The 15,787-nt window shown below is 39.1% G+C and overlaps 1 protein-coding gene across 2 annotated transcripts in view; it reads right to left on the bottom strand.

Annotated features, from left to right (window-relative positions):
• LOC126260146 (NHL repeat-containing protein 2) overlaps positions 1 to 15,787 on the bottom strand; it is a 180,189-nt gene that overhangs the window by 49,137 nt on the left and 115,265 nt on the right. For both annotated transcript variants that reach the window (XR_007546610.1, XM_049957401.1), the window contains exon 7: positions 6,334 to 6,559. Coding sequence is in view for 1 of the 2 variants with exons in the window: in XM_049957401.1 (XP_049813358.1) it covers positions 6,334 to 6,559 (226 nt within the window). In the remaining variant the exon portion in view is untranslated. The remainder of the gene's footprint in view (positions 1 to 6,333; positions 6,560 to 15,787) is intronic.

Here is a 15,787-nt window from a genome sequence, read left to right as displayed (position 1 = left end):
TATGATGGATCTTTAAATTTTGTCAGTAGTGTGTCGCACAAAGAATGTTGCCTTCCCTGCAGGGATTTCCATTTGGGTTCCTGAAGCAACTCCATAACACTTGCATGTTGCTCGAACTTACTGGTAACAAATCTGGAAGAACGCCTCTTAACTGCTTTGATGGCTTCCCTCAATCCCAGCTGGTATGGATCCAAAACACTCGAGCAGTACTGAAGAATAGTTTGAACCAGCATCCTATATGCGGTCTCCTTTACAGATGAACCACTCTCTTCTATAATTCTGCCAATAAACCAAAGTTGATCATTTAACTTCCCTACCACAGTTCTAACATGCTTGTTTCACCTCATATAACTCTGCAACATTATGCCCAAATATTTAAATGACTTGACTGTGTCGAGCAGGACACTAGTAATACTGCATCCGAACATTACGGATTTGATCTTCCTACTCGTCCACATTAACTTACATTTTTCAACTTTTAGGGCTAGCTGCCAGTCATCACATCAACTGGAAATTTTATCCAAGTCATCTTGTGTCTTCCTACAGTCACTCAACTACGGCACCTTACCATACAACATGGCATTATTAGCAAACAACCACAGATTGCTGCCCACCCTGTCAATCAAATAATTTATTTATATAGAGAACAACAGCGGTCATAGCGCACTTCGCTGGGGCACTCCTGATGATACCCTTATCTCTGATGAACATGTGCCATTGAGGAGAACACTTGCCATCGAGGACAACATACTGGGTTCTATCATTTAAGGAGTCTTCTGGCCTCTCACATATCTGTGAACTTATTTCATATGCTCGTACCTTTGTTAACAGCCTGCAATGGGGCCCCATGTCAAATGCTTCTGGAAATATGGAATCTGCCTGTTGCCCTTCGTCTGTAATTCTCAGTATATCATGTGAGAAAAGCGCAATCTGAGTTTTGCATGAATAGTGCTTTCTAAAACCATACTGATTCGTGCACATAAGCTTCTCCGTCTCAAGAAAGTTTATTATATTTGAACTGAGAATATGTCCAAGGATTCTGCAGCAAACAGAAGTTAGGATATTGGACTGCAATTTTGTGTGTCTGATCTTTTACCTTTCTTATAAACTGGAATCACCTCCACTTTTTTCTATTCGCTTGGGACGTTGCGCAGGGCAAGAGAGTCATGATAAATGCAAGCTAAGTAAGGGGCCAATGCCATAAAGTACTCTTTGTAAAATAGAACTGGGAGTCCATACGGACCTGGTGATTTACTTGCTTTCAAATCATTCAATTGTTTCTCTATGTCAGGTATGCTTATTACTATGTTATCCCTACGGCAGTCTGTCTGATGGTCAAATGACAGTATGTTTGTATGATTCTCCTGTGTGAACAGTTTGCAGAAGGTGACATTTAAAACTTCACTTTTGGTTTGCTGTCTTCAACGGCCACATCAGACTGGTCAACAAGGGACTGAATGGAAGCCTTCAACACGCTTAGCGATTTTACATATGGCCAGAATTCTCTTGGGTTCTCTGCTAGATCTTTTGCTTAGTGTGACGGTGGTAGTTGCTGCATGCTTTTGCATATAGATCTTTCCACAGATGCATGAATCTCTACTAACTTTCGCTTGCCATCATTTATGCATTCCCTTTTGAACTGAGAGTGCAACAGCCTCTACCTCCTCAGCAGCCACTGAATTTTGTTATTAAACCATGATGGGTCTTTTTGATCCTTTATCCACTTCCTAGGCACATAACTCTCCAGAACACGAGTTATATTCTGCTTAAACTTTGCCCATTATTCCTCTAACCCATCTTACTGGCACTAAGTGACAATTCAATGTCTAAGTGAGAAGTTAATAACCACTTATCTGCTCTATCTAGCAGAAACACTCTCCTAGCCTTCTTCACTGATTTATTAACTTTCATAATCATAGCTGCTATAACGATGTCAAGATCGCTAATCCCCAACTCTATACTGACATTGTTGATAAGGTCCGGCCTATTTGTAGCAACAAGGTCTAAGATATTTCCATTGTGTATGGGCTGCTGAGCTAGCTGATCAAGACAATTTTCAGAAAATATGATCAAAAGTATTTCGCATGACTGTCTATCTGTACCCTCCACAATGAATCCATAGACATCCCAGTCTATACTTGGCAGGTTAAAGTTGCCTCCAACCAGTATTGCATGACCTGGGTATTTACACGCTACTGACCGTAGACTTTCTTTGAATGACTCTAGACCTGTCACAGCAGAACCGGGTGGCCAGTAAAAACATCCAACAATTAACTTGGTTTCACCTACACCTGTTATACGCAACAAGATGACTTCAATGTTACACTCAACTTTGATCTCAACAGTGACAATATTTTTATCAACTGCACTGAACACTCCCCCTCCTATTGCCTCTAATCTGTCTTTCTGATTTACGTTCCACGACTCGCTAAATATCACAGAGCTTTCCACATCGGGTTTCAGCCAACACTCGGTCCCAAGAATAATCTGAGTGTGATAACTTTCCTGGAGAGCAGTAAATACAGGAACTTTATTACAAATACTTCAACAGTTTACTGATAAAATTGTGACAGTTGAAGTGTCTTTATTCTAAATTGGGTTTGACTTCCCTTGCTGCATATCAACTGACAAGTGTTCATCAGAGCACCTCAAGCTCCTGCGTAGCCTGAAAAACCCTCTTGTGCACTCCACAAGTACTCTTGCTACCTGAGTAGCTGCTTCCTTTGTGTAGTGCATCCCTGACCTATCAAAGGGGAGTCCTAGTAATTCCCACACAACGCTGGTCTAGAAATAATCTGCACCCAAGACCGTCATAGAGTCGATGGTGCTTTCGGTTGAAACCCTCCACTCAGCTTCAAATCAAAGGACCCCAATCAACTCTGGGAACATTGTACCCCCCCCCCTCCTCCTCCCCCATTAGAGGCCAGCAGTCTTTACCACCTCTGCCAGCTGCCTGTATGAACTGAAGATCACCTCAGAACCCAAGTAACAGGCATAGTTGGTGCTGATGTGAACCACTACATGCAGACCACTGCATCCTGCACGCTCGATAGCCGCAGGCAAGGCCACCTCCACATCTTGGATGAGGGCCCCCCCAAGCAGACATACCGAGTGCACATACTTCTTTGTGAAAATCCCGCAGTGAACAGACAATACTGTGTATGTTTCCTAAAAGTAGCTGGAGTCAGTCCAGACAAATACTGCTAACCACATTTTTCACACAGTGTCCATTGACAACAGAAAGTTGTTTCCAGTGACAAACTAAATGATTTTTAATGCACAATTTTCCATGCCCATTCAATAGAATGGTCCCAAATTAGTGTAGTTCAATGTTCATTTTATTGATGTGTATTAACATGGACAATAAAACACAAATAATTACTCACACTCCAGCAATTACTTCTACTTCTGCTGATGACTCTCCATCCAAGATAACATGATGCATTCTCCCTACAAAAATTCTTCAATCCTTTATCTGAACACTAAGCAAATAACTTTAAATTAGATTCACTGACATCATGATTGTAATAGTTCAAACACTGACTTAGAACAAGCAGTTAAAAAAAACTGGAAATACTGCACTGATCATGTAAGTACCTACACTGCAGTAGGAAGGGAAATGATTTCCTGCAAAGAGACTGGCTAAACAATTGTAGCTCATAACTGATTACAAAATATGTTATTCACTACACTCATGAGCATCCAAAAATTACTAAACACAAACAGTTTATCAATCAAATATACAATAAAACTAGAGATGTGTGTTTCAACAAGGACATTGTTGCCACAAACTTCTAAAGAACACAAATTTAGTTTGCAGTTGATGATATAGTAAACATTTTGCGTGGTAGTTACAAATGTTCAGAAATACTTGATATATCACTAAACACATAAGCCTTGACACAAATAATGAAAAATTTTGGAAAATTACATGACCTGTAATATATTAACATCTATAGTTTCTAATAAAACCAACCTAGTACACAACCTCACACAAGGAAAATATGGAAGTCCACTTACATATGTACATAAACATGCAAAATGGATGGATTTTTTACTTAGCTGAATTTGAGACACTTTTTACACTAGCATGCCCAGATTGACACTAAAACACTGTTTTGTCACACTCAAAATAGTAACAATAGAAGAACAGCAGCACGGTACGTCTTCCACTTGAGGTGCCAGATAACTGGCCAATGAAAAAAAAAAAATTTTAACTTTTTTTACTTTGATAGCTGATCTTTATAGATTTTTATGAGCTGAATCCAAATCTAGCCTTAGTTTTTTTGTATCACCCATAGTTTTTGAACAATATGCTTTTTATTATATAGTATAAAAATCTTATGCTATACCATAAATGGGGAAATTAATTAAATGCTTCATTACAACATAAGCATGGTTTGTATTTACTGTAAGCTACTTAAAACAATGATGTGTGTTAAATAGAGGTTTCCCTTGTCAGCTGGAATTGGTTTGTATTTTCTTTCTCTTTTTTCTCTGAAGCTTCTTGTGTAGCTTTTTCTAGAGTCACTTGCTGAACTTCTCAGTGAAGTGATCAACAGTAGCCCCCATCATGTTGGTGTTCCAGCGGCCTTGGTAGTGTTTTTCCATCACTAGTTTTGGATGAATCAATAAACAGCCTCCAGTCTTCCTTTTCGTATTCAATACCAAACTCATTAATTAGACCGGGAATGTCTGATCAGTACACTAAATCATCTTCTTGTTGAAAAAACTTGGAAAATTGCTGCTCTCTCTTTTTATACATGTATATGCTGGTTCCAACTGCAATAAGTTCTTTTTTTAATCTAGAGCAAAGCAATTGAGCCTTTCGTTAAGCACAGATCTCTAACCAAATCGTTAAGCTCAGTCTAAGTAAATAATTTGGGCATCTGAGTAAACAATTTGGGCTCTAGACTTTCTGTATTACATTACAATGGAATTCATCATCTGGTTCATCTAAATCAGATTGCACATCAGAAAATACTTCTGTTGGAATAGAATTTAAATCATCTGGTGGTTTAGGAACCGGCAAATCTACACCATGCCCTACTGGTCGGATGGCTGACGGAAGGTTAGGGTAGCTTATTACCTTCTTGTTTTTCGAATTATGACCAGTAATATCTACACTACAAAAGTAGCAAACATCAGAATGATTTCTTGGTTCCCTCCATATCATAGGAACAGCAAATATAAAGGCTTTTTTCTCCTTTTTGGACCATTTTCTCAGATCTTCAACACACACATAGCATACCTTATGTGGGGCCCAAGATTTATCTTGATCAAGTTTAGATCCAAAGTATGATAGCTAATCCTTTTTCACAAAGTCTGTAATGTTTCTTTGGTGTTTTTTAATCACAAATTCACCACAAATAGAAAAAAAAAACTGTCAGCAAAATTTTTACAATCACGATTAGACATTGTACTGAGCACATGTACAGGAAAAATGACATTAGGCTAACAGTAAACAAAACACCATCTGTTAACACAAAAATAAAATTGGCCTTTTTTTTGCCAACAAATGTTTTTCAGCAGTGCTACAAACATCATCTACATTCATTACACCTCCTTTTTAAATTATTTTAACTATATAAAAGCTGTTAAATTCTTTAAAAAATCGCTTAATTTAATAAATTTAACTGTAAAACATGAAGAAATGGTGGGTGATACAGTTTTTTAAGTATCATGTTAGGATTTCCCACCCTAAAAAACATAAGAATAATGTATTTTCATCAAAAAAGATTTTCCATTGTTGGCCCGTGTAATTACTATTATTTACTCTGAAACCAGTTCCTTGAATTTTGTAAGTAGCTCTTTGACTTTCTTTGAGTGTAATTACTATTATTAACTCTGAAACCAGTTCCTTGAATTTTATAAGTAGCTCTTCGACTTTCTTTGAGTGTCATCAAATTTAGACTTTGTAGCACTTCAAATATATTCTTCTACAAGTCACACACGTATGTGGCCATTTGTATCACCCTTCTCTGTAAATGCTCAGTGTGTCTTAATACTTCAACTGACATTTATTTCTTACTTTTTGTGTATATTTTGTAACATTCTCTTATATAAAAATCTCTTTTACAGACAAACTGCAATCTGCCAGTCCTACATAAACAAATCAAAGCCTGTCAATTGCTTCAGTTAAAACTGCACAGCCCTGCATACTGATATTCCCAGGTGTTTGTATGATGTGAATATTGTGACTCATCAGTCAACAGCTACTACATTTCTATACTTTATTAAGTGTACAACTCAACATGTCTCTATACTGATAGTATATTAGTAACAATCTTTAATTTTACGTAAATATTAGTGCCTAAATTTTGTAAGACTTACAAAAGGACTTCTACTGCCACCAGCAACAGCACTGACTTTTCCATCGACCAACGATACTCTCCGAATACTTGAGCTCTCACTATCTGCCACAAAGACAGCTTGCAGTTCAGGAGAGAGTGTCACGCCAGAAGGCTGTGCAAAAGCTGCTGCATGAGGATATAAGTTGTTACGATTTTCTTCTTTCCCAGTACCCACAATGGCAACACAAGTTCCCTCCTTATAAAACCTGTAAGCATGTGATACAAATGTGGAAGAATAGGTTATTAATAAGAATGATGGAACATTTCTGCTTCTGTAATATTACCTATTATTATTGAGTTGGTGCATAAGTTCATCATGTTTCTCCATAAGTTTAATGAACACTACAGATACACATCACAGATACTTCAGTCATCAATAATGTATTCTCCTTCACTATTTACAACAGTATGCCAATGCGGGAAGCAGAGAACTCATCAGGTCATGTTCAGAGTGCATTTTCATCAGGAAATGAAGTTTGTTGAGGGCTGTGCGATACAGAGTGGCAAAGGTGAATATATGAGGGAGCGAGATCAAGTGAATAAGATGGGTGTGGAATTACTTTCCACCCCAATAGTGTTTTTTGTAATCCTAGCAGGTGGGTGTTATCGTCGAGTAACATCACTTCATTCCGGTTCCCTGGTTAATGTTCTTGGGATGTCTCTCCAAGACATCTCAGTTGTTGACTATAAATGTAAGCAGTGCTCAGGGAAGCAATCTGTAGTACACCACATTGTCACTGTTCCACCAGATGCATAAACTTTTGTGGATGCGCATAGGTCCTTGTCCAGGGACATGCTGTCATTTATTTCCCTTATATTTGCAGAAAGAGACCATTTCTCATCACCAATAATGATATTTGATAGGAACGGTCGATGCTGTTCACAAGTCTATTTTATAATGAGCAAGCAAAGACGGACATATGGCCACCCACTGACTTTTGTGATTTTGGCCCAGAGCATGCGGTACCCATATATACGATTTTTGAACCTTCCTCATTGCATGCACATGTCGCACAATGGTCGAATGTCACAGTTCATCACATTTGCCAGTTCTCAAGTACACTGAAGTGAACCATTCTGGATTAATGTACTTTAAATGATCTTCATCAAACTCCAAAGGTCTTCATGAATGTGGAGAACCACTAATGTTAAAACAATACTCCTTAAAATGAAAAACCCATTTTATGCAATACTCTGTCCAATGGAATCATCCCATATGTGGAGCAAATGTTTATGGCTGGTTCCACTGCCGCCACCCCTCAACTGATTTCAAAGATAAGAATATGTCAGAAATATTTTGATTTCTCCACTTGGCAATCCATTTTCTAGTATCCACAGCTCCAATCACATCTTCAAATGACAAAGTAACAATATGTAAACTCAAACAGTAACAGTGAACTACAAATAAAAAATGACAATCAATAAATAAACCCACAGCAACTGGAATACTAACATATGAAACAAAAATGCTATGACCTCATGCACCAACCTAGAATACAGGATCAATAATATCCACACTTTTTAACAACGAAAACCAAACTGATTTAACTGATATATTTATGTTCCTAAAACACAAGATATGGATCTCAAAGTCAATTAAAAACAGAAGAAAATCAGAGTAATTTTAATACATCAGGTTCCGTAGGACCCTGTGAGTCAATGCCTTTCTCATGGAACGAGTCACTGCATATTTCACAGATACCTGGTGAGAAAATTTAAAAACCAAAATAGAAGGCTGTAACAATTAAAAGATACACAGAAAAATGTACAATACAATATATAATAAATAATATGTCACAGTTTGTCTCCAAAAAGATACCATTTTAAAGCAGCTCTGTCCATGTGGATGGAGAAGTTTGCATGTTGGTATACTACTAACGGCTATGCCGGCAATGGCAGAGCTACTGGCAGGATCTCCCAAAACCAGTCAGATCTTGAATCAGACGACGCACGTCTCACAACATCCTATCTTCCCACTCCCTGTCCTTCATCCTTTCACAATTTTAAGAAAACGGGAGATGAACTTCGACAGCTGTAGAGAAAGCAATTCATTTAGGGAAGGGTTACCCGAAAATCAAAAAACTTGGTTCTCCAGATTGTGGGTTGGCAATGGGCTATCATACCTTTACAGAAATCTTGTTAACATAACAGTAAACAGATTACAAGGGAGCCTTGGAATTCGCTAATACAAAATAGACAAAAAGTGTGAGAAGAACGCATACGATTTGGGATATGAAACATTTGTAGTTTATATAAAACAAGTGCCTCAACTAGCCTAGTCAAGGAGATTGAAAAATACAGGAAGGATTTAGTTGCTTTCCTTTTAAGGAACCTGTGGGACAGGACACAAATTGGGTATGAGATTTTGTGAAAGCAGGGCTCTCGCTGCCAATGTCTCTGGGATTTCGTCAGTGCCCCCTAGAATAGCATTAACAACAGACATGAAGATGTGTAAAATGTCATTTGTGAACTGCCATATGATCACAGAAGTATATACATCCCAAGCAAAGGATTAATTCTGTGCGGAGTTGGACAGAGTCGTGGATGCCATCCACAATAGCAAGACATTCTGTTCAACAGCTGGACAATATAGTTTGCATGAAGTCAGCAATAGAAACAGTGTCAGGCTCATAAGCTTAGTAACATCGGAAGTGGTGTTCATCAGCAGCGAAAATTTCCAATGGAAGGACATACATAAGGGAACTTCGGTGCTGTCACATGGTTAATCAGATTAGATCACATTGCAACTGACATCAAAGCAAAGAAGTGGGTGATGGATGTAACGACAGCATGGGGTGTAGAGTCCAGGAGCAAGCACGTCCTTGTAAAAAGCTGGCTACAAGTACAACCCACTGATAGAAAAAGGTGGTGCACTACATCATTTTACTCACAGATACCAGAAAGAAAGACAAATTTCAGCTCCAGCTCAGTAACTGCTTTGAAATTCTGCAGAAAGAGGATTCACAACAGAACCCAGAAGAGTTGAAAGAAGTCAAGGCTACAATAAATAAGGTTGCAAATGCAGTAATCAAGAAATGAAATGGGGGCAAGAAGATTTGTTACATGGATGAATGCAGTAGGCATTAGCCAAGATAAGAGAAGCCAATAAAATCTGGCTACAAGGCACAGATTTTGCACAGGGCAAAGCACTGTTTGAAGAAGTACTACCCAAGCGACCCTGAGGAGAGCAAAGAGAATGTACAGCAAAGGAACAATAGAGGAGCCTAAACAAGATTGCTTCAGGAAAAGAGGCACAAAATATGTACCATAAAGTTAACTTCTTTAAGATGGTATACCAGAGCTACCAAAAATTTGTCAAGCACAATAATGAGACCATACTCACCAATGAGTTCAACATTGGTGAGAGACAGAAACAATGCTTCAGGGAGCTCCTCAACTGTGATGAACTTAAAGATCTGTTTGAATTTCAGACTCCTGTTATTGTAAAAATGGCTCTGAGCATTATGGGACTTAACTGCTGAGGTCATCAGTCCCCTAGAACTTAAAACTACTTAAACCTAACTAACCTAAGGACATCACACACATCCATGCCCGAGGCAGGATTTGAACCTGCGACCGTAGCGGTCATGCGGTTCCAGACTGTAGCGCCTAGAACCGCTCGGCCACTCCGGCCGGCTCCTGTTATTGTAGATTTCGATTATCTGCTATCTACACTAGAGGAAATAAAGAATCAGGTAACGAAGCTCAAGAAGAAGAAAAGTACAGGAGAAGAAGGAATCCAGGCAGAAGTCATTCAAGCTGGTGGAGAGAAACTCCACAAGAAAATTAGCCACTAATCAAGAGGATCTGGACTTCCTAGAAGATTGGAAGTAAGGTGACAAAATGGACTGCACAAACTACGGAGGAATCACCCTCCTGAATATTTGCTATAAGACCTTGTCCAACTGAATACTTGATAGAAACCGACCTTTTGCAGGAGAAGTGAATGGTGAAAACCAGGAGGGCTTAGAAAGTGCTAATCGAACGTTAACAACATCTATGTGCAGAGCCAGCTCACTCAGAGTGGGTAAAGAGTGTGGTAAAGAGCTGCATGTGATCTTCATAGATTTTAGGAAGGCATATGACTGCATCCACATGGAAAGCCTGCTGAATTACCTAACCAATTCTGGAATACCCAAGAAACTCATCAGCCTAGTCAGAGGTTGTCTCACTGATTCAAAAGGCAAAGTGAAGCTTGGGAACCAAGTCACCAAGAGCTTCTGCATAAACAAAGGGTTGAGACAATGAGATGGTGTGTCACAGATATTGTTTAATGTGGCAGTCAAAAAGATAATGTGGGACACTTTCCATAAGAACTTCAGGGGGATCAAGATAGAGGGTGAGAAAATCACACATGACACATTTGCAGACGATGTGGCCCTGTTGTCCAGATATAAGTAAAAACTTATGTGGATGAGCGACAGCCTAGAGATGGCAGTGATCAGAATTGTGAAAGCATCAAAGACTGAGTACCTAGTGATGAGTAGGACTCATGTCTATTCAAGAGATCCACTCCAGCCTCTGACAGTCAGAACCCAACCATACAAAATGATTCATAATTTTAAATATCAGGGGGTAATCTTTACAAAGGTTGCATCTTGTGAGACAGAATCAAAATGAGGATACAAGGCGCAAACTGATCGTACTTCAGTCTGAGTCAGTTTTTTAAATGAAACAGTCTTTCAAGGAACCCATAAGGCTGTATGATGGCAAAAATAAGAGTATCTGGAGAATAGAGGATCTGGCATAACAGTGAACTGGATGAAATCTACAACAGACCAAACATTGAAGTCCTATTGAGAAGCAAACACCTGGTATGGGCAGGACATGTCACTCATATGGATAAACACCAATGGCCTTTGTAATCCAGGGGTTTCACTCCCTGCGGAAGACCAAAGAAAAAATGGAGAGATGTAGTCCATAAGGACTTGCCTCAGATCAGCTTAGAGTGTGACTGGCAACAGAAAGCAGGAAGAGAACCCTTGTAGCCACGTACAGCTGCACCTGATTGTGTAAAGTAAAGCAATATGTCACAGTACTAAGATCTAAGCTTTTGCTAGGAACTTGCTTACAGAATAAAAGAAGTGTACAACAAGAAAGCCTTTCAACTTACTTTTGAAAATCTGGGGATTATCACTCAAATTTTTTAGTCCTGCCACAAACCTGCTGAATAGTGCATACCTTTTCATACTACATTAAGGAAGTGTTATCCAAAAACAAACTGTTTTTCCTTCTAGTCTTTACTGACGGAATGTGACAGTTCGTTTTGAATTGGTTCATATTATAACCAAAAATCCCATGGAGGAGTATCTGTATGGGAATGGTGGAGTTATATTTGTGTGATGGTTGAACAACGGCATGCACAAAATTCGCAAACGTAAATGGCATATCATTCGGATCACCCTTTTATGAAGAAGACTCTGTAAGAATGCACGGAGTTTGGTACCTGAAAATGATACCATAGAATGTAATAGAGTGAAGGTAAGCCAAGTAAACAATATTTCAGTGGCAGAGACAGGGAAGATTATTCTTTGTTGTTGTTGTTGTGGTCTTCAGTTCTGAGACTGGTTTGATGCAGCTCTCCATGCTACTCTATCCTGTGCAAGCTTCTTCATCTCCCAGTACCTAAAGCAACCTACATCCTTCTGAATCTGTTTAGTGTATTCATCTCTTGGTCTCCCTCTACGATTTTTACCCTCCACGCTGCCCTCCAATACTAAATTGGTGATCCCCTATGCCTCAGAACATGTCCTACCAACCGATCCCTTCTTCTAGTCAAGTTGTGCCAATCCTATTCAATACCTCCTCATTAGTTATATGATCTACCCATCTAATATTCAGCATTCTTCTGTAGCACCACATTTCGAAAGCTTCTATTCTTTTCTTGTCCAAACTAGTTATCGTCCATGTTTCACTTCCACACATGGCTACGCTCTATACAAATACTTTCAGAAACGACTTCCTAACACTTAAATCTATACTTGATGTTAACAAATTTCTCTTCTTCAGAAACGCTTTCCTTGCCATTGCCAGTCTACATTTTATATCCTCTCTACGTCGACCATCATCAGTTATTTTGCTCCCCAAATAGCAAAACTCCTTTACTACTTTAAGCATCTCATTTCCTAATCTAATTCCCTCAGCATCACCCGACATAATTCGACTACATTCCACTATCCTCGTTTTGCTTTTGTTGATGTTCATCTCATATCCTCCTTTCAAGACACTGTCCATTCCTGAAAAAAGAGACAGCATTGGTCGTATATTTTTTACTATTGCAAAATCGATTTTCTGTCACTGAGTGACCATCTTCAGTGCTATATTGTATAACTTAAATTGGGATGCACTGTTGTCACTAAGCTTACAGCGATCACATAGATCTATGTGATCGCCGTAAGCTTAGTGACAACAGTGCATCCCAATTTAAGTTATACAATATAGCACTGAAGATGGTCACTCAGTGACAGAAAATCGATTTTGCAATAGTAAAAAATATACGACCAATGCTGTCTCTTTTTTCAAGTATACCTGTTATCTGGTCGTAGTGCACAAGACAACATGGAGTCGCCAATCAATAAAACTGTCCATTCCGTTCAACTGCTCTTCCAAGTCCTTTGCTGTTTCTGACAGAATTACAATGTAATCGGTGAACCTCAAAGTTTTTATTTCTTCTCCATGGATTTTAATACCTACTCCGAATTTTTCTTTTGTTTCCTTTACTGCTTGCTCAATATACAGATTGAATAACACCGGGGATAGGCTACAACCCTGTCTCACTCCCTTCCCAACCACTGCTTCCCTTTCATGCCCCTCGACTCTTATAACTGCCATCTGGTTTCTGTACAAATTTTAAATAGCCTTTCACTCGCTGTATTTTACCCCTGCCACCTTCAGAATTTGAAAGAGAGTATTCCAGTCAACATTGTCTAAAGCTTTCTCTAAGTCTACAAATGCTAGAAATGTAGGTTTGCCTTTCCTTAATATATTTTCTAAGATAAGTCGAAGGGTCAGTATTGCCTCACGTGTTCCAATATTTCTACGGAATCCTAACTGATCTTCCCCGAGGTCAGCTTCTACCAGTTTTTCCATTCGTCTGTAAAGAATTCGCGTTAGTATTTTGCATCCGTGACTTATTAAACTGATTGTTCGGTAATTTTCACATCTGTCAGCACCTGCTTTTTTTGGGATTGGAATTATTATATTCTTCTTGAAGTCTGACGGTATTTCGCCTGTCTCATACATCTTGCTCACCAGATGGTAGAGTTTTGTCAGAACTGGCTCTCCCAAGGTCGTCAGCAGTTCTAATGGAATGTTGTCTACTCCCGGGGCCTTGTTTCGACTCAGGTCTTTCAGTGCTCTGTCAAACTCTTCATGCAGTATCGTATCTCCCATTTCATCTTCATCTACATCCTCTTCCATTTCCATAATATTGTCCTCAAGTATACTGCCCTTGTATAGACCCTCTATATACTCATTCCACCTTTCTGCTTTCCCTTCTTTGCTTAGAACTGGGTTTCCATCTGAGCTCTTGATATTCATACAAGTGGTTCTCTTTTCTCCAAAGGTCTATTTAATTTTCCTGTATGCAGTATCTATCTTACCCCTAGTGAGATAAGCCTCTACATCCTTACATTTGTCCTCTAGCCATCCCTGCTTACCCATTTTGCACCTCCTGTCGATCTCATTTTTGAGACTTTTGTATTCCATTTTGCCTGCTTCATTTACTGCATTTTTATATTTTCTCCTTTCATCAATTAAATTCTATATTTCTTCTGTTACCCAAGGATTTCTATTAGCCCTCGTCTTTTTGCCTACTAGATCCTCTGCTGCCTTCACTACTTCATCTCTCAAAGCTACCCATTCTTCTTCTACAATATTTCTTTCCCCCATTCCTGCCAATTGTTCCCTTATGCTCTCCCTGAAACTCTGTACAACCTCTGGTTCTTTCAGTTTATCCAGGTCCCATCTCCTTAAATTCCCACCTTTTTGCAGTTTCTTCAGTTTTAATCTACAGCTCATAACCAATAGATTGTGGTCAGAGTCCACATCTGCCCCTGGAAACGTCTTACAATTTAAAACCTGGTTCCTAAATCTCTGTCTTACCATTATATAATCTATCTGAAACCTGTCAGTATCCCCAGGCTTCTTCCACGTATACAACCTTCTTTTATGATTCTTGAACCAAGTGTTATCTATGATTAAGTTGTGCTCTGTGCAAAATTCTATCAGGCGGCTTCCTCTTTCATTTCTTAGCCCCAATCCATATTCACCTACTACGTTTCCTTCTCTCCCTTTTCCTACTACCGAATTCCAGTCACCCATGACTATTAAGTTTTCGTCTCCTTTCACTATCTGAATAATTTCTTTTACTTCATCACACATTTCTTCAATTTCTTCGTCATCTACAGAGCTAGTTGGCATATAAACTTGTACTACTGTAGTAGGCATGGGCTTTGTGTCTATCTTGGCCACAATAATGCGTTCACTATGCTGTTTGTAGTAGCTTATCCGCAATCCTATTTTTTTATTCATTATTAAACCAACTCCTGCATTACCCCTCTTTGATTTTGTATTTATAATCCTGTATTCACCTGAGCAAAAGTCTTATTCCTCCTGCCAGCGAACTTCACTAATTCCTACTACATCTAACTTTAACCTATCCATTTCCCTTTTAAAATTTTCTAACCTACCTGCCCGATTAAGGGATCTGACATTCCACACTCCTATCCGTAGAACGCCAGTTTTCTTTCTCCTGATAACGACGTCCTCCTGAGTAGTCCCCGCCAGGAGATCCGAATGGGGGACTATTTTACCTCCGGAATATTTTACCCAAGAGGACGCCATCATCATTTAACCATACAGTAAAGCTGTATGCCCTCGGGAAAAATTACGGCTGTAGTTTCCCCTTGCTTTCAGCCGTTCGCAGTGCCAAAACATCAAGGCAGTTTTGGTTAGTGTTACAAGGCCAGATCAGTCAATCATCCAGACTGTTGCCCCTGCAACTACTGAAAAGGCTGCTGCCCCTCTTCAGGAACCACACGTTTGTCTGGCCTCTCAACAGATACCCCTCCGTTGTGGTTGCACCTACGGTATGGCTATCTGTATCGCTGAGGCACGCAAGCCTCCCCACCAACGGCAAGGTCCATGGTTCTTGGGGGGTGATTATTCTTATAGTAGTTTTATAATTCTACAAGATATCATGATGGAATAGCTCCAAGGGAATTTTTCATCTGTTATTAACAATGAGAATTTAAAATTATCAACTTCACTGATTACTTGATGACACTGTGAGAGCAAAATATCACTTCTACAAGAGTTTCATGTCAGAAACTGTATCCACTTTTTGTTTTGTTACAGTTAGTGTGAATCTGCTTTCTAAAAACCATGAACTAATTTTATCCATTGTTTGCTAAACCATTAGAGTAATCTTGAAG

This window comes from Schistocerca nitens, chromosome 5, assembly GCF_023898315.1.
Source record: "Schistocerca nitens isolate TAMUIC-IGC-003100 chromosome 5, iqSchNite1.1, whole genome shotgun sequence".
Lineage (NCBI taxonomy): Eukaryota > Metazoa > Arthropoda > Insecta > Orthoptera > Acrididae > Schistocerca > Schistocerca nitens.
This window is presented reverse-complemented; position numbering and strand designations above follow the sequence as displayed.